This window comes from Myxine glutinosa, chromosome 11 (genome assembly GCF_964187855.1).
Source record: "Myxine glutinosa chromosome 11, kmMyxGlut1.1, whole genome shotgun sequence".
NCBI lineage: Eukaryota > Metazoa > Chordata > Myxini > Myxiniformes > Myxinidae > Myxine > Myxine glutinosa.
In genome coordinates this window covers 37,583,073-37,606,969 of record NC_136271.1, presented here as the reverse complement: position 1 = coordinate 37,606,969, position 23,897 = coordinate 37,583,073, and the positions used below count along the sequence as shown (strand labels likewise).

Genomic DNA, 23,897 nt, shown 5'->3' with positions numbered 1-23,897 from the left:
TGGGCTCAGGGCAGGATCACGTACGGTCCAGTTCGGTCCAAAGATGCGGGGAGGTATCGTCGCGCTGGGGGTGGCGGTGGCTTCTCTCTCCAAGCTGAGGCGCATCTGACGTCACATCCGGCGCGGGGCCGCGTATATCCGGCGGGGAGTGACACGCCCTCGGCTCGTTAGCTCCGCCTCGTGGAATCGGCACGTTGCTTCTCATTGGGTGCGTGCGGGGGGGGTTACTGGCTCCGCCCCTGACGAGGAGCTGACAGCCAGCCCCTTCGGGGTAACCCCGTGGAGCGCATGGTCTGGAGCTAATCGAGCCGGTGTGAGGACGCATCCTCCCCCGCTCCGCCGCCATCTCCTCTGTTGTTGTTGTAATTGTTGTTGTAGTTGTTGTTATTGTTGTTGTTTGGGGAAGAAGATGGGAGGAGGTATGGGAAAGGTCCTAAACTCACTACTGATGCCATATAATCACATTCTGGTGCAACGAAGAGTCATAATTAATGGAGACGAGGCCTTAACTGACATAGAATAAGAATAACTAGGAAGATGTCCGAAAGTTGTCTACGTGTGGTGCGGTGGACCTGGGCACGACATTTAATGGGGGAATAAGGGGAAGGTCGGCTCTACTGATTGTTATTTACATGCAATGGGACTAGGGAATGGGGGACTGGGGAAAGTTGGGGAGTATTGGAGAAAATAGGGGAATATTTACAAGCGGATATGGAGGCCAAATTCCATATTCGCAACAATATATTTTGTTTAATTTTTTCCCCACTGGTATTGTAAAGGCATTTTTGTATAATACAGACAAAGAAGTAAAATACAGACTGTTGACATCCTTGTAGTACAAACCAATGAGGCCATGCAAGACGATGGCAAAAACGTGCAAAACCATGCAATCACAAACTCTTACAATCACAAACTCTTACAATCACAAACTCTTACAATCACAAACTCTTACAATCACAAACTCTTACAATCACAAACTCTTACAATCACAAACTCTTACAATCACAAACTCTTACAATCACAAACTCTTACAATCACAAACTCTTACAATCACAAACTCTTACAATCACAATCTCTTACAATCACAAACTCTTACAATCACAAACTCTTACAATCACAAACTCTTACAATCACAAACTCTTACAATCACAAACTCTTACAATCACAAACTCTTACAATCACAAACTCTTACAATCACAAACTCTTACAATCACAAACTCTTACAATCACAAACTCTTACAATCACAAACTCTTACAATCACAAACTCTTACAATCACAAACTCTTACAATCACAAACTCTTACAATCACAAACTCTCACAATCACAAACTCTTACAATCACAAACTCTTACAATCACAAACTCTTACAATCACAAACTCTTACAATCACAAACTCTTACAATCACAAACTCTTACAATCACAAACTCTTACAATCACAAACTCTTACAATCACAAACTCTTACAATCACAAACTCTCACAATCACAAACTCTCACAATCACAAACTCTCACAATCACAAACTCTCACAATCACAAACTCTCACAATCACAAACTCTTACAATCACAAACTCTTACAATCACAAACTCTTACAATCACAAACTCTTACAATCACAAACTCTTACAATCACAAACTCTTACAATCACAAACTCTTACAATCACAAACTCTTACAATCACAAACTCTTACAATCACAAACTCTTACAATCACAAACTCTTACAATCACAAACTCTTACAATCACAAACTCTTACAATCACAAACTCTTACAATCACAAACTCTTACAATCACAAACTCTTACAATCACAAACTCTTACAATCACAAACTCTTATTGAGTGGTAGTATTGTCTGTCGTGCTGAGTTTTGTGTTTTCGGTGGAAAATGGTAACACAAAAGTCCTTCGTGCCTGTGCATCGTCCACACTTGTTCGAAGGCACGTCCAATGCCATCTACTCTACTCGTCGAACATGTGCTTGCGGAATCGGACCACATTTTCCGACCACTTGGTAACGAGCGAAGAAACTTCGGAACATGCCGACATTTCGTCACACCACTCTGGCCACGAGAAGTTGTCGCTGCCCCTTTGTGTGGACAGGACAGGAAGCCCGGATGGCCCAAAGGGTAACACATAGACCGTCTATCTCAGGAGGGCTCTTGGGACACTAATGTGCAGAGTAAGCATGAAGGTGGAGAAGTGCATGAAATGAGCAACATAGTTAAAGTGGCTTGTTTTGGTTGGGGAGGAGGGAGGGGTTGGAGGGTAGTGTTGGGAGGCTGGGGGTGAATGAATGACACAACAGCTTGTGTGTATCTATAAACAAGTGAGATGTGATTGTGGGAGTTTACTGTAGCATTGTTATTAATAGAGATTGACAGAAAGTGTCATAACATATATTTTAATGGTTTGATACCCAAGGAGAAATCTCTTAACACACCGACTCAGTGCTGTGGAGATGTTTGTCCGAGACAAATACGAGAAGAAGAAGTACACGGACAAAAGTGTGGACCTGAATGTACTCAAGGTATTTTATTTATTTATTTATTTTTGGTGACATTGTCGATGAACAACCCGTTCATCAAATGCATTTTCAGTTTTGGAACTTTCAACAAGTTGGATTGCAAGTCTCTTTATCTGACGAGCGTAGTTTATCTTGATATTTTTGAATTGATGCTGCTTTTGGTGTTTTGGAGTGACGGATAGTTTAATGATGGAAGTCTGTGTGCATCAAGGCTCTGTATTGAGCCCATTTTTGTTTGTTATTATGATCGATGTTCTGACAGCTGATGTGAGAACACGGGCACCATGGAGTATGCTGTTTGCGGATGACATAGTATGGTGTGCCGAAAGTAAGGAGAGGTACAATTGAAATTGGAAGAATGGAGGAAGGCATTGGAAGGTCGGGGCTTGAGGATTAGTCGGTCAAAGACAGAGTACATGGGATGGACAGTGAGTAGTGAAGAGGTAGAGGGAAATGGAATGTTGATACAAGGGGAAAACGTAAAGGAGGTGCTGAAGTTTAAGTACCTGGTGTCAGTAGTGCAGCAGGATGGTGAGTTAGATGGGGGAGATGAGCATCAGGATACACCCAGGATGGAGTAACTGGGAGAAGGTTTCAGGAATACTTTGTGATAGATGCTGGTGAGACTGAAGGGAAAGGTGTATGATGTTATGGGCTGAGAAGGGATGGGCGATTATGTGGGTAGGATGATGAGAATGATATCACCTGGACAGAGACGACCTGGCACACAGAAGAGGAGATGGAGTGATTGTGTGGAAGTGGACATAAAGGAGATAGGTGTGGAATAAAGAATGGATATACGATCGACCCAAATGGTGGAGCAGGATCCATGTCAGCAACCCAACTTTAAGTGGACTAATAATTATGTAGAAGAAGAAGATGCTGCTGGTGGTGCATCATGAATGAGGTGCAATGTGGTTTCATCATTACCCAACATGCTGGGGGCACACGAGCGACGGTCATACACATGACTCTGCCAACGCTGCTTTATTAAATTACGTGAAGAGATACAATGTGCATTTGAGTTGTAAGCCACGTGATTATGCAAACAGACGCACCACTCCATGTGCTCGGCACACCGGATCGGATCTATAATCCATAATCGTGTCCTCCATGCGTACTACATGTGGCTGTATGGTGTCCTCCCATTGAGTTGCAATTCGATTTGAGTACGGATTCGGATTGCTGGTTTGACCAATTTTTATTTACTCAATGATAATTCATTGTTTTTTCTTGGACCTGATATTGTGACACTTGGACCACAGATTGTTGTTCCTGTTACCAACCTTGTTCTGCATATCAATTGTATTGTCACTCTTGTGGTGTGGACAGTTTCCAAACTACAGTATTCATGGTATTGGGTGACTTCTGACCTGTGTATTTTATATGATGAAGTCCACAATTTGTTATTGTCATTATAATCGGTCAAATCCACAACTCACCTTTGCACACTTCATTATACGCAACTTCTTGACACCTTGGGATAGTATGTACACTCTTTTCATTTGAGACGTTGCCCAGGTGGACATAGACCATCTTGTACATTTGTAACCTCCCCTTCCTCTTCCGCCTTCCCCACTGCTTTCTGTCCCTGTATACCAAAAAAAAGATTTTTAAGCTAATGCATCTTTTTTTTTTAAATCCTGTGTTGCAGCAAAGAGAAAAACTTAAAGAAAAGAAAAATGAAGTTAAGCCTGCTGTTGTCGAAAAAACCAAAGTGGTGAGTTTTGCAACATTTAAACTTTTTTAAAATTATGTGTACTAGCAACGGTACCTGCCCTATGGGCGGGGCTTCAATTGGGAGGCCCAAATGAAAAGGCAAAATATTAGAGATTGAAGGCTTTTTTATTTTAAACGATTCGTATAAACATCCGTTGAATCATATCACATGCAAATCATCAAAATCTAAACAGTACATGGCACCAATTTTGAAAGAAGATTGAATTCTGCAAAACGGAAGCGGCCGCTACACGTCTTTCTCAGTCGCACGTTTATGTGTGAAGAGTGCGCACCGAATCTGTAACACGGAAGCGGCCGCTATGCCTGTTTCTCAGTCGCTTTGCACACGCTGCCGTGTTACTTCGGAGCCGCACGTTTATATAGGAAGAGTTCGTCAGGAGTCGATCTACTCTCTCCTGGTACGTAGAATAAACAGTATTTGTAGAATTTCAACAAAAGCCACATCACTGTTCATATCGGTAAATATTATTACATCGTGTTTGGAAAAATTGGAAACTTTGAAAACTTGGAAAAACAACATAGCCTATTTTACTCCCAGGGGTCCCAGGAATACCCACCCAAAATATCGTTGCGATCGGTTCAGCCGTTCTTGCGGTACCTTCGAACGGACGGACCGACATTTGGTGAATTATAGTAAGATGGCCTTTATTATTGCATTGCCTATTAGTTGTGGGTTTCCTTATTTTGGCGCCCGTTCCTTTGACGAGGTCGGAGACGAGGGACATTAAAATGAGGACCTACCTACCGATCATCTGTCCATGTGCTTTTGTGTACGCGATATTTTGAAAACCGATGAACATTTACCTTTCATATTGCAGATATCCATTCGTCATGATGTTATCTCAACCTGGTTAGATCACGGCGATGTTTGGCTGAATTCTGTTGCCATGGCAACCATCTTGGCTCATGTGCGCGATATTTTAAAAACCGTTCAAGATTTAGCTTTCATATTACACAGATATATTCCTCATACCGCCCAATAGGTGGGGAGCCTTGAGTACCGGCTCCTTGTTATCATCGAGATGCAACTCTTACATCCAAGTTATCCAATCATCTTTGATGCCCGTTTTGTAATCGTGCAAATTTGTTTCCCCAAGTGAAATTGGCATGTGCAAGAAAGCGTTGAAAAACGTAAGCTGAATTTTTTTTTTAACTGAACGTAAGCTCTAACTGGTGTCTTGTAATCGAATGAGGAAGTTCTTGTAAGCCTGTTTGTTTTTTGAGCTGTAAAAGGCACAATTCATCTGAGTTTTTCTCCACTCGTTTAATCTCATCCAGTGAACTGCAATTAGGTTTTGGGAAAAGGTTAATTTGCCTTGTCGTTGCTTCATTGGAAGTATTGATTTGTCCCTTGGTGATTCAATCGTATTTTCTTCCTTTTTCCTGTGCCAAAGCTGGTGCAACTGCTTTTTTTGTTTTTTTTGTGGGTTGCAAAACCTTTAAGGTTATTTAATCAGACGTTGACGTAATGGTGAGTGTGTCCACTCTGATATGAAGCTAGGAGGTGTGCAGTTTGATTCGGACCATAATCGAGTGTCACTGAAGACTTGCAAAAATGGTACATGTTGCTTCCTAGTTTGACATTCAGCATTTAAAGATCGGAGCATGGACAAACCTCATTGGTTGTAATCCATGGCAGATATGACTAGCTGATGAAATGCCCATGACAGCATTTGTAGCGACAGATGGCACATATGGGAGAGTTTCTGAAGATGTCGTTTGAATGAATGAATGAATGATCGTTTTAAGGCCATTTTCCCCGCTAGAGTGGGGGTTAGCCTTGCAGGCCCCATGACAATCATGGTTCCCTGTTTGAGGCAATGTTTTTATGGCCAGATGCCCTTCCTGCGGCCAACCCTTAGTCGCCTCTTACGATGCGCAGGGATACGGTGTACCTATTCTAAATCGGGGTACACACATATATATATATATATATATATATATATATATATATATATATATATATATATATGTATATATGTATATTTATATAGATATATATGTATATATGTATATTTATATAGATATATATACATATATATTTATATTTATATGTATGTATATTTATATGTATGTATATTTATATGTATGTATATTTATATGTATGTATATTTTATATATATATATATATATATATATATATATATATATATATATATATATATATATATATATATATATATATATATATATATATATATATATATATTTGTCAATTGGGATTAAGCGGTTAAGTCCGCTCCCTTTATGTTATGCTTTATGTGTCGGTTTGTCTTTTTGTGATTAATGTTAGCTCTTACATGAGCCTCGATCTTGTATACAAAAAAAAAAAAAATTGCGGCAAGAGCTCATGTTTTGGGTACACAGTTGTATTTTGAAAGAGCTTTTCATAATATTTACCACTTTTGAATCCCACTTAACAGGAAAAATCTCCAGAGCTGCAGGGAATGCACAAGGCAGTGCGTGCCAAGGCGCCTGGACTAGATATGGACCTATTGGGCCTTGGCAAGTTCTGTTTGTTTGAGCTTTACTTTACCCTTTAATACAACTCTCATTGTCAATGAGGTAAGGAAATGTGTTTAACATGCAGCTATTTGTACCCTTAGATAACCAAGGATGGAATGAGAGTCCCAAATCTACTCCAACAGGAACTAGTGGAGACCTTGACATTTTTGGGCCAATGGTGTCCAATCCACTGCCTGCTTCAACACCCACCAGTCAAGTATGCAGTTTATACGCTTTTGTTTTGAGAGGGTGATCATTTAAATGTTGAAGTTAAAAATATATATATATATATTGTGTTGAGGCCAAAGGTTTTATGCACGTCGTTGGTTGATGACCAACCATTATTAGGTATCCTCTGTGAAACATCTTGGTATTTTATTTATTTATTTTTCTCCCGAATGATTCTAGTGCTCAGTTATTTTGCAGCCAGATCTTTCGGTGAAAAGTAGTTGCGGTAGTTTATTTTGGCAGGCACAGCACAGTATTGGAGAAATAGCAGTGGATTGGTGAGGGTAGCATCAGGAAGACTGGGAGCAGGAGGAGGGACATATTTTAGAGGGTAACTGTTAAATTGTAACTGTAACTGTAACGTAGAGTGAGGCTCATGGAAGAGCAAGGTTGAAGTAACAGGGTAACAATGTGGTGGCAAGGTAACAATTGTGCACAACCAGCAAGTGGATAATGGACAGGAAAGGAATAGAGAGAGAGAAAAGGATAAAACAAACCAGCAAGAGGATTGGATTTGGAAGGGTTAATGGAGGTAATGTGTTCATGTCGGTCATAGGACTTTTGAATATGTATTAACGACAAGTGCTCGGGATAATTGTCTGGTATGCGGCCCACACGAGAGACGAGCCTTGTCCATTTTAGACTAGATGGATTAGGGGGGATAAACGAGGGATAACTGTAACTGTTACAGGAAGCCTGTAACCTCAATGCACATTTCTTCTTCCTGTGGCTGATTTCTGGTTGGAAACTCGCTGGTTTTGGTGGATGCCGTGTATGTTAGTGTCGCTCTTAGCACAAACGGCCACAAGGATTTCAAGGCTCAGATACGTGAAGGCACAGCATGTGTTGACAGCATGGTGGAGAGTCCATCACAGAGTTTACCATTTTGAACCGTAATGACGTGCACAAAGAGCTGAGAATGACAGAAAGCAATCACAGCTGGGGTGCGTATAAAGAGCCTGCATAATATAGAGAATAATGGGATGGTGGTCATAAGACACCAGGGGAAGCTTAGTCTTTGTTTCATTGCGACAGCATCAGGATTTTACATTGGCAAATTGATAATTCCAGAAGTGATATCTTGAAGGAGATAACCTGTGGCAAAGCGTGTGTGTGTGTGTGTGTGTGTGTGTGGTGTGTGGTGTGTGTGTGTGTGTGTTAGTTGCGTTCAAATATGATGTTCTCCTAATTCATAATTCCCAGATGTATGAATGTAAACAGAACGCCAATTACACACGTTGATGAAATGTTTCCCGTGTGAAAATGGCTGCTATCTCCTGTTATATTTGTTTTTTTTTTTGTTTTTTTTAAAATGTTGAAGGCTCCAGTCATGGACTAGTGTCCTCATCGACGCCAGGCCTCAAATAAAAGAACTGCATTGATAGAAAAGGGAATAAAGAGAGAATAGTCTTAACAGTTTTTGAGGAAGTTTTTAGAAATCTGCTTTTTCAAAAGGGGAAGGTCGTAAGTGTTTGGAAATACATGGGAAGGTAAAGGGTTCCAGAGTTTGGCAGTGGAGGGGAAGAAACAAAGATAACGGCTCACCCTTGAGTTGCCAATGGCCACACAGTAATCATGCGATGTCGTGGCTTGTTGAGTATTGCGTGGTCTTGCTAATGGATGTACACAAGCAGCAAGTTCTTGGGAGCAGAAACCGAAATAATATCTGTAGAAAAGAGAAAGGGAGCTGAGTTGTTTTTTTTTTGTATACATAATCGAGGCTCGTGAAAGAGCTAACATTTATCACACAAACAAATCAAACAGACAAACAACCAAAGTATATAAAAAGGGGAGCGGTAGACAAGATTGGGAGAGAAGGGGTAACACATAAACACAACATTTGTGAGGGACATCAGGAATGTGTGTGGGAGGGAGAGTTCTTGGTGGGAGGCGGCATGGGAAGGGGGGGGGGGGGGTGGGAGAAGTATAAACACAAAGACACCAAGGACTTCCAGGACAGAAGTTGGTATTTCAAAAAAGAGGATTTGGGGTGAAATTAGCGGGGGTAGAACAGATCAAGGTTTTGGATGGGGGAAGATAAGAGATGGTGGTGAACAGCTGTTTTGAAGACCTGGAGGGAGGAGTAGGATTGAAGAGAGTGAGGGAGTTTGTTCCAGAGGCAGGAGAAAAGAGGAATGAAAGAGTGAAGGTGAGCAGAGAGTCTTGATTTTGGCAATTTAACCATAAGAGGGTTGCAGGCAGATCTTGTGCGACCTGTACGAATATTTGGGGGACAGAGCCCAGAGAGAGCTGGAGGAGCAAGGCCGGAGAGGAGTCCGTAGAAGACAGAAAGACCACCAACCTGCCTGCGGTGAGTAAGTGAAAGGCCCTCGGAGGTAGCTTCATCACAGGAGATTTTTTTTTTTTTTTTTTTTTGTATACTGAATCGAGGCTCGTGGACCCGCGAATTCCAATGATTATTCCAATGATTCTGAACGCTTTGGTTTCAACAGCATGAAGACTAGCTAGGTGTGAGGCAGGAGCACCAGCCCAGAGGGGAGAGCAGTATTCCATTGAGCTGCGGATGAAAGCCTTGTATGTGGTGAGGAAGCCTTGTATGTGGTGAGTTGTGGTGTAGTGTGAGTGGGTCGAGTTTTTAGGTCAGATTGGGAGAGTTGATAAGTCGGATTACTTTAGATTCAATTCTGTCCAGTAAGTATGTGGAGCTAGAACCTCCCGAGATGTGAGAGCAGTACTCTACACAAGGACGAATCAATCCTTTATATAGTTGAAGCAACTGTTCAAAGGAGAAGAATCTATTACGTAGTAGGTTTATTGAATTGCATGGTGTAATCGTGGAGCTTTCAAAGAGGATTGGAGAGATGAGAGGAGTTTTAGAGAGAGGGATGGGAAGAAGTTGAGTTTTAGAAGCATTAAACTTAACTTGATTACATTTGCCCCTTTGGGAAATCTTTCCCAAATCCGAATTTAAAGTGGTGGCTATGATCAAACGAGAAGCAGATCGAGTGAGGGAAGATGGAACAGATGTGAAAACCATGGAGGAATGTAATGTCGAGTCATCAGCATATGAGTGCATTTGGTTATTTGTGGAAGAAAAGTCATTGATTAAAAAGGAGGAGTGTTAGAGACAGCACAGAACCCTGAGGGACACCGCTGTTGATAGGGAAGGAGGGAGATGTTGAATCGTCAACAATTAGAGATGGAGTGGTCGGAGAAACCTCAATATGAGAGAGAGAGCATAGTGAAGGAGGGAAGCTTGGATATCAGACCCTGATGCCAAACTCTGTCAAAGGCTTTTGAGATATCGAGGCCTACAGCAAAGGATTCCCCAAAGTCTCTCAGAGAAGAGGCCCAGACATTTGTAATGTAAGAAAGGATTTTTTTTTAAATTCTCTTTTTAAGGCCATTTTCCCTGCTTTAGTAGGGGTTAGCCTTCTGGGTCCCATGACAATCATCATGGTTCCCTTTTTGAGGCAATATTTTTATGGTCGGATGCCCTTGCTGACGCCAACTCTTTAGTCGCCTCTTACGACACGCAGGGATACGGTGTACCTATTCTAAACCGGGGTGCACACCATGATCATTCATCCCAGCAAGCTGGTACTCTATTTGCCGACCGCAGAAGGATGACAGGCTGAGTCAACCCCCTTGGCGTTAATTGAACGATCGACCGGGATTCAAACTCAGGATCCTAGGATCCCAAGCCTGCACCCTAACCACTAAGCCAACACAAGGCTTAATGTAAGAAAGGATATCACCAGTAGATCTTGCCTTGCGAAAGCCATATTGATGGTCAGATAGAAGACTGTGGGATTCGAGATGCTTCAGGCAATGGTTATTGAGAAGACATTCAAAGACTTTGGAAATAGTAGAAGTCAGAGCAATAGGACGGTAGTTGGAAGGGTTTGAACGATCACCCTTCTTTAAAATAGTCTGCACTAAGGCATGTTCCCAGGGAAGAGGAAAAGTTTGGGTTTTTTAACAAAAACGAAACGAACTAGCAAGCACGGGTGCAAGTTCTGAAGCACACTCCTCCAAGACACGAGGAGGTCGTTCCATCTTGTCCGTATGCCTTGCTTGTGTCCAGAGGCGTACTTTTTTGACTGCATGAAAAGAGATTGTAGGGAGGGGCATGGGATTGCTAAGGGGTGCATCAGAGGGAGATGGAATGTTAGAGTTATCCAGTGTGCAATTAGAGGAGAAAAGAGAACCAACTAGAACGACACTCAGTCGAGAGCATACCTCAGCCAGGTGGACAGTTTATGTTTTGTATCCCAGACTAGACCAGAAAATCACAATACAGAAACGCATTTAATCAAAATCATCAGTCCACAACTTTTTGACATAGCCTGCTCCATATCCTGTTTGGCCCTATCTCCCAATGGTGAAGAATCACTTTAAAATATATAATAGCCGTATCCGAATCATCACCAAAATCGAATGGAATCATCGTTGTCAGACACCCAACCGGTCCACCAGGTTTCGTCCAAATCCGTCCACAAATTTTTGAGATGTCCTTCTCTGTATCATTTTTGGCCCTATCTCCCAATGGTGAAGAATCACTTAAAAAATTCTACTAGCCGGATCCGAATCCAGATCTTCGCCAAAATCTAATAAATTCGTCCTTGTCACATACGCTACATCTCTGCCAAATTTCGTCCGAATCCGTCCACAACCTTTTGAGGTATCTTGTTCACAAACAGACAGACAGGGTGAAACCATAACCTCCACCCATCTTTGATGGCGGAGGTAAAAAGAGTTGCTTTATCAGTCGGAGAGACAGCGATGGTATCGTCGGAACGTAAAAGTGAAGGAAAGGTCGAGCACCAGAAGCTGTTAATGATATGAAAGCCGAATGCAAGTCGGTGGAAGAAGAGTTTTTCCATGTCCGATATGCTGCATCTCTTGCACGAATGACTGCAGAGCAGGAATTATTGAACCAAGAGTTGGTAGGAGAGATAGACTTGAAAGAGAAGGGGATATAAGCCTCCATTCCTGCAACAATAACTTCAGCTACACATTCAGCAGAGATAGAAGCGATGCCCGAGCAAAGGCAGTAGTTTTTCCAGGGGAAATCAGAAAATAAGTTTTGTAAACCAGTCTTGTTGTAAAATCTTTACAACTTTTGTAACAACTCACCAGTCAGGGCTATTGAAATGCCAATACTGGTGTTTAGTCGGAGCAGTTGGAGGAGGAGTGATGGTAAGTAAAGTGATGTTCACACGATTGTGGTCAGAAGAACCAATTGGAGGTGAAATTATGTTGGTGTAACGCGACAGATTGGAGGTGAAGAACAGATCCAAAGTGTTGGAAGAGTGGTCATTATATGGGTAGGGTGGATGATAATTTGTTCCAAATCATTGATAATGGAAAATGTAAGAGCTTCAACTCCTTCAACATCCGTGTGGGAAGATTTCAACCACTCCCTGTGGTGTAAAACATGAGTAACGGTCAATGTTTTCTCATCTGAGTGAGTAGATTCGTGGATACTCCTTACCATTTGGTTCCAGTGTGTTTGGAGTCGACTATGGATGTGAAAATTGTACATAGCTGGGTGCAGAGGTTTGAAGATAAAAGCAGCAAAACTGACCCTCATTCCAGACGATCCCCAAACCAAGCCGTTCATTGAACATTGAGTTTGTGGACAAATCAGTTATGCAGAATAACAGTGGAAGATGTTGCAATGCCCATATCAAATGGTTCTGTGGGTATCCGATTGCACACGGCTCAATGGTAAGTTTCTTGACGTTTTGTACCGTTGATGTTCGCAGAAAACAAACCAAAACGCACAATTCTCCATGTCTTAGAATATGGTGGCGAGAAATGCAGTAAATGGAGGACAGTTTGTGAACATCACTGTGACTGGATGAAACCTGGATGCCCTTCACTCCAGAAACTGAAATCCAGTTGGCATGGTGGAAGCATTAACTCGCCTCAATCAAAATTATTTTTGGGTGCAGACGTTGGCCGACATGATGGTGGTCATGTGTTTGGTGCAGTTATGGGATGTTGGCGAGGACAATGGAATGGCAACGCAAAGATTGTGGATTCAAATCAAGCTCGAGGCAGCATTAAGAATTTTGCATCGTTGATTTCAGAACTCGTTAAAGGATCAGGAAGACTCGTTAATTTCAGATCTGCCACGCCACTGTTGGAGCTAGTAAAAACTCAGCTGACTCGTTAACTGACTTCAGCTTGGGGACAAACTGCCTGATTCACTTCACTTAGTCAGATCTTCACTTAGTTTGAATTTGAGGTTCAGGAGCTGAGGGAGGGAACTGCATCGGTCAAGCGCTACACTAATTAACACCACCCGATCGTATTCAATTAGGCCGAGCGAGCCCGAGACGTGTAGCACCGTCTTTATAAATGTGATTTCTACTGCTAAATAACCCCTCAACAGGCTTTTTCTAATCACCAATGAAGACTACGACAACCAGAATTCACCCCGAGACCAGGTATGTTTAATTATAATGGTCATATGGTGGGAAGGAAACACTTGATAATGATTATGTAATAATAAAACCCTTGACCCCCAGCGGTACGTGCTCACAATGCCAACAAACAAATGGAGATTCCTTGGTTATGAAACATAACTGGGCCCAATCTTTCGCACCATGATAGAGACAGAGGAATTCCCAAGACAGAAGGGTTCTGGGCAAACCCGGCAGAGTATTGCAGGATCGATCACCGGCTTGCTTCTTGGCCTGGAGGAGAGGAGAGGAGAGGAGATTGTGTGGCCCTGGCGTGAGCAGGGCATGGCTCTGGCATTAGCAGGGTGTGGCTCTGGCTGAGTGGGGTTGGGCTCAGGTGTGGCAGCACCAGCAAAGTCCACAGCTCTCCCCAAGCTGCCTTTATAACCACCGCGTCATGCCCCTCCCCTCTCACTCACCATTGGCTGAGGTTCTCGTTCTGATGCCTGAAGGACTGCCTATCTTCTTGAGCCAGCCAAGGGGGCGCTTTCCCAACTAGATAGCTTATCTGGCCTAGCAAGACACTTTAAAAGAATACAAAAGACAAATTACATAGGTGAGGACATTAAAAATGGGGTTGAAAGGATTGAGATTTTTCGACAGACACTGGGAGAGGAAGATGATGTCTAACTATTACATAAACGACGCATTTCTAATGTCACGATTGTGTCATGCTTGTGCTATTACATTTACTGAGGATATAACTGCACTGTACTAAGCATTAACCCTCTAGGAGCCATTTACACAACAATATACAACAAGGCACAGATCGTGTCCCATAACAGCCTAAGCTGCGCAAAATGTGAGCAACATTGTCTCTGCCTCACTACACATCAACCAGGTGGTGGGATTGTGGTCGGCCATAGTAATAACCCAAAACAAGCCATTCTGACCCGATAAAGGCAACACTGCATTAAACGCCATACACTTCATCTCCATTCTGGATGGCTTCCACTCGATTCTATTTCAATCCATTTCATGGGACACGATCTGTCTTGGTGTTCCATCAAGCTAGGAGGTTTAATACATTATTTAACCTGCAACTGCAACTCTGTAGGCAACTGTGACAACAACTGCAGCAAAACCTGTGAATCAGGGTCAGCCATCGGCAAATGACCTCAACCTCTTCCTCGACACGTCGACCCAATCCGAGGATGGCAGCAAGAAGACCATGAGCAAGGACTCTATCCTGTCTTTGTATGGCAACCAGCACAGCCAATGTGTCCCACAAGGTATGCATTAATCACCTGTTACTCTTTTGAAATATTCACGTTTTCCATGCAATGGACATTTGTTTGAGCAGTTTTATTTGGAAGAAACCTGTTTTGCTGGAAAATTCCTCTCATTTGATCCTTGAAAGCCGCAGCTTTGGGAGCATCCGGTTGTTCTAGAATATCGTTGCTCATTTTACTCTATTCCGATTAATTTGTTGTGTCTTTCTTTCCACAGGTCCCGTCTATTTGCCTCCTGGTGCCAGTATAGCTTATATGCCTTCCACAGCAGCCCCAATGGCATATCCCAGTGTTCCAGTAAATGCTCCCCAAAATGCCATGATAGGAGTGGCACCTGTTGGAGTTCCTGTTGGAGGGAGCATGTCCAATGGTTTAATGGGAAATCAGCTTGGCTTTGGGACTTCTGCGTTTGCAGCTGGGTCTGCGACAGGCACGCTGGGTCAGTCTGCATTGCTGGGATATACATCGATCGCCAACGTTCCTACATGGAATATGACACAGGTTTGTTCAAGCTGTTGTGCATGGCCATATTTTGTAAAACTAACGGTTTTATATTTACAAATCTTTTGCCAAATCATGCTTGCAGAACTAACAATATTATTTAACCTGGAGAGGTTTGATCACCTTTACCTTTCCTAAAAATTTCAAAATGGTGCTCTTTGCGTACATAAGACCAAAATGTACAATTGCCAATTAGCGGTTCTTTATCTGACCCTGAGCCCTCCGTTCTGATCTTCAATGGGCTTCAGTATGTATATAAATTGCTCACTTGGTTTTGATGGAAATCGTATTCCAAACAGGTTGATACTGACTTTCTCTGGGGAAGGGAAAATTAGAGCTGCTGTAGTTGTGCTCTACCTCACTGATGAATTTGATGAACTTGTGCATCATTTACATTTTAGTCAGGTTCCATATGTCTGGATTTTAAGGTTTGTTCCGATTTTGTGGAAATTTCAAACCATTTTATAACTTTAAAAATTTGAAAGGCTGAGAATCCCAAAATCAGTGTTTCCGTTTGATGGAATGCTGATCCAATGTTTGAAAAAATACATTTCAAATCAAATCAAATGGAAACATTGATTTTTGGAGTCAGAGACTCACAAGCTTTGCAAAAATGTAAATGATTACAAATCTCCACAAAATTACATGTGGAACCTGACTATTTTCTGGAACAACAGCACACCGACTGTAATTGAGGTATAATAGTGATGAGCTGAACAATTGGATCAACTCATCAATGGCAATTCATAAAGTTGGGGTTCCATATGTATACAGTATTGTAATATTATTTCCTTTACACACTGCTGATACCTTTAATCAATACTCTGGCAAAGTAGTGTTAAGGTCATAAGACCGGTATCACTTTTGGCTTCAAATCCCAGGATTTAACTAGAACGGCACTCGGTAGAGCATATACGTCCGCTAGGGTGAACAGTTTGTTTTGTTTCCCACTGATGGGCCGTATCTGGATTCGGACCTGAACCAAAATCTAATCGGCTTGTTCTCATCACCTAACCAACCTGTCCCCCGAGTTTAGTCATAACTCGTCCACAACTTTTTTACCCAATCTCTCAAGGGTGAAGAATCACGTAAAACAAGCGTTACGCCGAGGTCCCCCGTCGGTGAAGTGATGTGAATTGACAAAGTGGAAGACGCAAGGCGGCCATCTTGGATTTTGACGTGGCGACCCAATTTTCAATAGCGTTCTTCCTTATGCGTAGATACACCCACACACCAGATTAGAAGTTAGTAGTTCGTTTATTAGTCCCCTACCGGTGTACACCGGAGGGGACTATAGGTTTGCATTCCGTCCCTCCGTCCGTCAGTCCGTCACGCAAAGAACAGTTTTCCGGACTTTTTTTCTAAACGCTTAACGCTAAAGATTTCAAACTTGGCACATGGTTTCCTCATGATAAAGTTACAGGTCAAGTTCGAACTTCACGACGTTTCGATAATTTTTGACAAAGTTATGCACTTTGGGAATTCTGATAATTCTGATGATCCTTAACTCAGTGCCATTTTAAGTTTTAATTTCCTTTAAAAAAGATTTTCTCTGCAATAATTGGACCGATTGAGATCAAATTTTCACCGTAGGAGGGACTCGGTCTGCAGAATATTTTAATGGTAATTATGACGTCACATGTCACGTGGTTCGGTCGCCATATTGTTTTTCGTGAAAACACAAAAACCCCTTTTTCTCCAACGGCTGAACAGATCGAGGCCAAACTTTGCAGGCAGGATCGCATACTCATGACGAACAAAAATGTCAGCGAGCATGACGTCATGCGTCACATGGTTTCAGAGTTATGACGTTTTTAGGCATGAACCTTTAAAACCGAGCTCCTCCCTCATTTTTGATCCAATCGAGGGGAAACTTCACAGATCTGTTGAGCATGTCAGTCTACTAAAATGTCCTTTTGGAATTTGCGATAGGGCACGTGGTTTGGCAGATATCGTTAATTAAACGAAAATATTTTTAAAATGGATATCTCTTGTTTATTCTAGAGTTCTCCTCAAGCCGCACCGCACGCCCTCAGCCTCATCTCGCGAACGTCAACGGCGCGACAAAGCGCGTGCTTTCCGGAGGGGCGGAGCTAAGCCGAGCAACATATATATATATATATATATATATATATATATATATATATATATATATATACACACATCGATCATTGATCGTGAACCGGAAAATATAATAAATTACTGATATTTAGCGACTCAAGAGGTTCTTTATCAAAAACTTATTTTCTCGTGCTTCTGCTGACCTGTCTGCAAGGTGTATAAATCGAAGTCCCGAGTGCGAATCACAGGTGAGCCCGTCCTGAGGTAATAAGCGATTGGGAACGATTCGGAACCTGTGGATAAATAACCCTTGGTAATTTCCCCAAGAGTTTTCCGGACGACAGACTGCTGGTAGGGGACAAGTATTGCAGCGCAATACTCAGAATGCTTGTTTTTCAAGATATTTCGCTCACAAGGTTCAGACATATATATATGGTGGCGACCAAATTTTCAATAGCGTTCTTCCTTATGCCTAGATACACCCACACACCAGATTAGAAGTTGGTACTTCGCTTATTTTTCAAGATATTCCACTCAAGGTTCAGACATAATGGCGGTGGCCATCTTGGATTTTGACGTGGCGACCCAATTTTCAATAGGGTTCTTCCATATGCCTAGTTGCACCCACACACCAAATTAGAATTCGGTCCTTCGCTTACGCCCGCACGGACACGGACGGACGCACGGACGGAGGGGAAAACCATAGTCCCCCTTTCGCTTCGCGGTGCGATGGGGGACAAAATTTCAGATCTAGATTGGGATCTGGATTGCCATCAAAATCTAATCATTCCGTCTTTGTCACATAGCAAAGCTCTCCACCAAAATTCGGCTGAATCCAAGCACAACTTTTTGAGATATCCTGTTCACAAACAAATGAAAAATCATTCACAGAGCAACACTTGGAAAAAGAGAACAAAGTAGAATGGCACTCAGTAGAGCATCCTTTTGACCTCAAATATAATTGGTGGTTGAATTCAGTGACCTGATATGCAAATCGTCTTCAAATTTTAAGTAATTGGATGAAAATTGTCAATTTTGGAAATTTGACCTATGTTGACCTTTTGACCTATGTTGACCTCAAATATAATTGGTGGTTGAATTCAGTAAGCTGATATGAAAATCCTATTCAAATTTCAAGTCAATTGGATGAAAATTGAGGATTTTAGAAATTAGAAAAGGTTGTTGACCTTTGGCCTATGTTGACCTCAGAAAAAGATGGTGGTTAAATTCAGTTTGCTGATATGCAAATCCTATTCGAATTTCAAGTCAATCGGATGAAAATTGAGGATTTTAGAAATTTGAAAAGGTTGTTGACCTTTTGACCTCAAAAATAAATTTGGGTTCTGTCGGACCATCAACTCTACCATTTGGTGAAGATTCGTAAAGATCGGATTAAAATTATGACCTGCAGGCAAATAAAAGTGGGCGGACAGACAAACACACAAACCAGAATGATCAACATACTTGTCAAAAAAAAAATTTGTCAAGTAATAACGCACAAGACCAACTTAAAATAACGCACAAGGCAATATACTTAGTCTTCGATTTTGCAAAAACAAACAAACAGACAGAGGTGAAAACATTACCTCCATGCACCTTCGGTGGTGAAGGTAAAAATGTTTGTTTGAGGGAGGTTGTGTACCGCTCCACCTCGTATGGTCACCATCCGATGCCAAACCATATACAGTTGGTTGATTAACATCATGGCAACTTTGGATGGGCACTTAAAAATACTTCCTTTTGAAGTACACAAAATCCTCCTGAATAATAAGAAGTTTGCTAGGGCTGTTTACAGTTTAATCTGGTGTTACATTTTTTTTTGCACGTTTCGTCAGTTCCCACAAGAATGTTTGTCTTCGATTTGTGATGCTTTGGCAACTGTACCAGGAGTGGTGTTGCATCTGCTCCCCCCATCAGGTGAGTCAACAGATGTCTGGCCTGAGCGTCGGTATGCCAGGAGGAATGGGAGCGTACAGTGCTCCCCAGAACATGAGCTCCTGGGCCACGTCCTCTCAACCCAACCAAGCTCTCAGCACCCAAGTGTGGAAATGAATGCTAACCACGCTCTGTGGCAAAGGAAATGTTGCCTTTGAAACCCGTCGCTCCCAAGTCCTGCACCACCAAACCACTTCTGCATTGCTCCTCGACTTTTCCCCATTTGTCCCACACGTGCCTAACCTAAAAATTCCCGTTTCTGCTTTGGCAGCCCAAGGTGTGTGCTCGGTCCAAAGGATAGTGTAACAGTGCCCCTGTTCCTGTCTGTCATTTGCTATATTGGCAAAGTTTTTCGTGCTGGTTTCACCAGTTGGTAGCTTTCAATTCACAACATGCTTTGCAGTGTTATTTAATTTTTTTGTTATTTTGGTTTTTATTTTGTGCAATGTAAGACTTGTGGAGTGAACAAAAAAAAAAAATCCTGATTTGTTCATCAAATGTTGTACACTTCATATGAATACTTTTTTATGGGGAAGGGGAGATGTTAAGCTTACTTTAACACACCTTCGATCACAGCACAACTAATCATCCGGCACTGGCAGGAGGGCACTTGTTTTTATTTTCATTGCACTGTGTGAACGGAATCCTACGAGCCAACAGAGAGCTGGTGGCCTTTAATGCCCAAGCGATGTGGAGCCAACTTCCCGAGATTGTTGAAAAACCGAGACGATGCGAAACTTTCACCTGCGGCGGAACATAATGGTAACGCTTGCATTTGTTCAAAACCTTGATTATTTGTAGAGGGTAAATGTGACCAAATTGCTTGGAAATGAAGGTTTCACTACTGAATCCCATCAGCACCGTGAACTTTTGTTGACTGGACCTCCCATCGATGAGGGGACCAGTATTCCACACAGTCCTGGCTAATGCCCTGTACAGCACCACGCTGTTTGCTGATCACAAAAATGGCCATATTTTTATTATTTTTTGTTGCAATATTGGGTGATTTATGTGATATCTTTCTCTTGTTCAGTGTATTTAATAAACTATTTCACCTTGCACTGTCTACAATTTCCTACCGACGTACAGAAACGCACAGTTGTAAGGACGAAGGACGGGAACAGTGGTGAGTTTGAGGTGAAGGTGGGAGTGCATCAGGGGTCGGTACTAAAACCACTACTATTTGTAGCTGTGATGGAGGTGCTGGCTTAGAACGTAAAGGAGGGTTTACCGTGGGAGTTGTTGTATGCAGATGATCTGGTGTTGATTGCAGAAAGTATGGATGGACTGAAGGAGAAGATGAACACTTGGAAGGAATGTATGGCGACAAAAGGTCTGAAGGTGAATATCGGAAAGACGAAGGTGATGGCAAGTGCAAAAGCATGTGGTGTCGTGGTGAGGTGGAAAGAACTGGGAACTGGCCGTGTGCTGTGTGCAGGAAGGGTGTCGGAGTGAACTCCATTCAATGTACAATGTGCGCTGAGTGGGTTCATCAAAAATGTAGTGGTCTGAGAGGGTCATTAACCAGTATGGCAGCTACATTCAAGTGTAAGGTGTGCACAGAGGGAGCTGCAGATGGAGGAACTGTTGACTTCGATCTTGGAGACGGCGTGAAGCTGGAAGGTGTGGAAATATTTTGTTACCTAGGAGACATGCTGAATGGAGAAGGTGGATCAGACTCGGCAACGGTTGCTAGAGTGAGATGTGCATGGAAGAAGTTTCGGGAACTGAGTGGCATGCTGACGAGGAGGGGAGTGTCGTTGAAGCTGAAGGGAAAGGTGTATGCTGCATGTGTGAGAAGTGTTATGATTTATGGGAGCGAGACATGGGTAGTGAACATAGAGCAGCAACGAAGGCTGGAAAGGGTGGAAATACGAATGGTTCGGTGGATGTGTGGAGTATCGTTGAGAGAAAGGAAGACAAATGATGAATTGTGAAAGATGATGGGAATAGAGCCTGTGATGGATGCTGTGAAGAGAAACAGGTTGAGATGGTTTGGTCATGTGTTGAGGAAGGATGAAAGTGACTGGTTGAGAAGAGTGATGGAAATGAATGTAGAAGGAAGTAGAGGACGGGGAAGACCGAGAAAGACTTGGCTAAAGATGGTCGAAGAAGAAATGCGGGCAAGGGGGTTAACAAGGAGAGATGCAGAAAATAGGGCAAAATGGAGAAGATGGTCATGGGGACCGCAAGGCTAACCCCCGCTCTAGCAGGGAAAATGGCCTTAAAATGCATGTTGTTGTTGTGTACAGAAACGCAGTGCATTTTGCGGAGAGATGTACCCATTAACGCCGGTGAATACATCGGCCGAAGAGGAAGTTTATTTTGTGGTACCAAAAACAAAAAAAATACACCCTGGTGCAGGATTACGAACCACATGCCGAATCGACCTTTGCATTTGCAACTCAAATGCGAATTTGAAACCAGCAGTTGCTTGGTTGAGGTAGTTGCAGCAAACACCCCCTCCCAGCTAACAATAATTCCAGCTGAGAGTGTAGGGTGTTTACAGCATCTGGACCCAACAACACCACGAACAACCAAACACCATCCCCTTTTGCAGCATTTTTCCGAGAATGGTGTAAAAGACAGCCGTGATGCATCCGTGACATTTTCCATTCGTCGGCTGCATACATAGACTGAGTAGTTCTGCAGTGGAGACGTATACAGCAAACGGCAGTAAACATCCGACTAAAAGCCAAGCAGATTGAAGCTTTCAGTCAAGGATGTTTACAAACATTCGCCGCCATTGTGCTGCATTCCCAGGATACTGAGTTGACTCACCTGAAGAAGAAGAAAAAAAAATCACGCTAAAACTTGGTCATTTTCAAAATGGAAAACTTGTTCACTTTGGTATTTTCTACGATGAACATTGCAATCATCATTTGATTAACCATCCCTGGAGCACAACATTCTGTGACTTTATTTATTTTTACATTTCCCCCAAAGTGTGCGGTGTATCAAATTGCTTGAAGCCTCAATCCTGCAAGTTTGTTCATCAAAACAAACAAAGATTTATCAAAACAAAGTCAAAAAAACAGGTCATCCAAACAAAGCTGCCTCGTATGTTGTGGAATTAGTTGTGAATGGATTGACCAATCCAAATTCCACTGCACACATTTTTCAAAGCATCTCGTTCCTGTTCAACGAAGGTAGAAATTTGTTCTGTAGGATGACGAATGTTCCCAGAAATGGAAGTGGACCTCTCTTCCCTGCCTTCCACAAACAATTCTGTTTGGGCCCACACCTCCCTCCACTATAAAGCTTTGGCTATGCCATCCGCTTTGTATTCATGTTTGACCTAGAATAATGTGTACATTACTCTGCCTTTTGTCTGGGATACCTACCCCACCCTCGGACTAAGAGGCCAATTTTAATTACATCCATGACCAGGTCGTGGACCTCAGCATATATTAAAAAGTTGGTGGAGACTGAACTAGTTGTGTTCAATTCTTATATGGTTTGTATGTATGTACATAGATAATTGGCATATTTTAGTACAACTGAATGCCCGTTCCCTCCGAGCAGGAAATATGGCGTCAGTGAAGCTGTCATCATTTCCCACCCTCTCGCAAGAGCCAGTGGTGAAACCACTTGCACAATGCCACATTGCCACATGTACAGGTAGGTAAAAATAAAGAAAAACTTGCACTATGCCACATGTACAGGTAGGTAAAAATAAAGAAAAACTTGCACCCCCATGAGGGTTGGGGAGGACATGTGGATTTGGTTCATGTTTATGGCCTGACCCTGAATACCCCAATGCACCAAATTTTAGGGAAATAGGCCAAGCAGTTTTTGATTCGACAAGGTTCCGACATTTATATACATAGAGAGGTGGCGGACTTTAGTATAATGAGCATGTATTGAAAAGAAAACGTGGTTGTAGTTCAGATCCATGTACAATACTGAAGGCACCACCGAGTACAGATGCTCAATGGGTGAACACTCGGGCCTGGCTTTGACCAAGTCATGACCACTGGTCAAAATCAATCTTCGACCTAATGAATCCGCCGACTGAGCAGCTACATTAGGTGGCAATGCCTTCAACTTCGAATTGGTATGAAAATATTTCTGAATTCATCTTCAGCCTGATATGTCCCCACTGCTGGGCAAAGGCCTTTTCCACAATGTGCTAACTAGTTTAGTCTGCTCGTCTGTTAGCTGTGTCATCATCCTTTGCCTCACCAATTTTTATTTTTTTTGTATACAAGATCGAGGCTCATGAAAGAGCTAACATTAATCACACAAAAAGTCAAACCGACACATAAAACATATAATAAGGGGAGGGGTAGACAGGATGGGGAGAGAGGGGGAAGGACACAAACACAACATTTGAGAGCAGGGACATCGAGAGATCTGTGGGAGGGAGAGGGCTTGGGGAGAGGTGGGAAAGGTACACTACTCACAATAAGTTAGGGATATTGGCAGGTTCTTCAGTGTGGTTGATTTTGTGTTGTGGGGGTTAACTTATTGGGACATAATCCACAGGTACGGCCAGTGGGGCTTTTGATGGTGTAGGCGTGGCGTGCGCGCGGTTGTTGGAGCCACGCCCCCCGAAGAGGGATTTTGCGTTATGAAAGCTGTATGAGTTCCGGTCGCGAGGGGGTTCTGTGGAAATAAAGGAGCGTTGAACAGCTAGGAAGTGTCTCGTCCTCTTGTCATCCGCAACTCCTACATTGGTGACCCCGTCTTGCTCGACGTTTTCGGAGCTTCAAACGAACATGGCAACAAGCGCAGTTTCG

At 42.6% G+C, this 23,897-nt stretch overlaps 1 protein-coding gene across 2 annotated transcripts in view; it reads left to right on the top strand.

The window, feature by feature from the left end:
* The window catches only part of LOC137436587 (stromal membrane-associated protein 1), a 92,293-nt gene extending 72,079 nt beyond the window's left edge, over positions 1-20,214 (top strand). Inside the window, exons 1-8 of one of the 2 annotated variants that reach the window (XM_068130528.2) lie at positions 1,824-2,121; positions 2,417-2,522; positions 4,174-4,239; positions 6,683-6,764; positions 6,866-6,981; positions 14,484-14,658; positions 14,876-15,159; positions 19,138-20,214. In XM_068130528.2, coding sequence (XP_067986629.2) covers positions 1,943-2,121; positions 2,417-2,522; positions 4,174-4,239; positions 6,683-6,764; positions 6,866-6,981; positions 14,484-14,658; positions 14,876-15,159; positions 19,138-19,272 — 1,143 coding nt within the window. In that variant the 5' untranslated portion in view covers positions 1,824-1,942 and the 3' untranslated portion in view covers positions 19,273-20,214. Of the gene's footprint in view, positions 1-1,823; positions 2,122-2,416; positions 2,523-4,173; positions 4,240-6,682; positions 6,765-6,865; positions 6,982-14,483; positions 14,659-14,875; positions 15,160-19,137 lie in introns of those variants that run through there. The other variant, XM_068130527.2, reaches the window with a different exon arrangement.
* Positions 20,215-23,897: the final 3,683 nt, after the last annotated feature.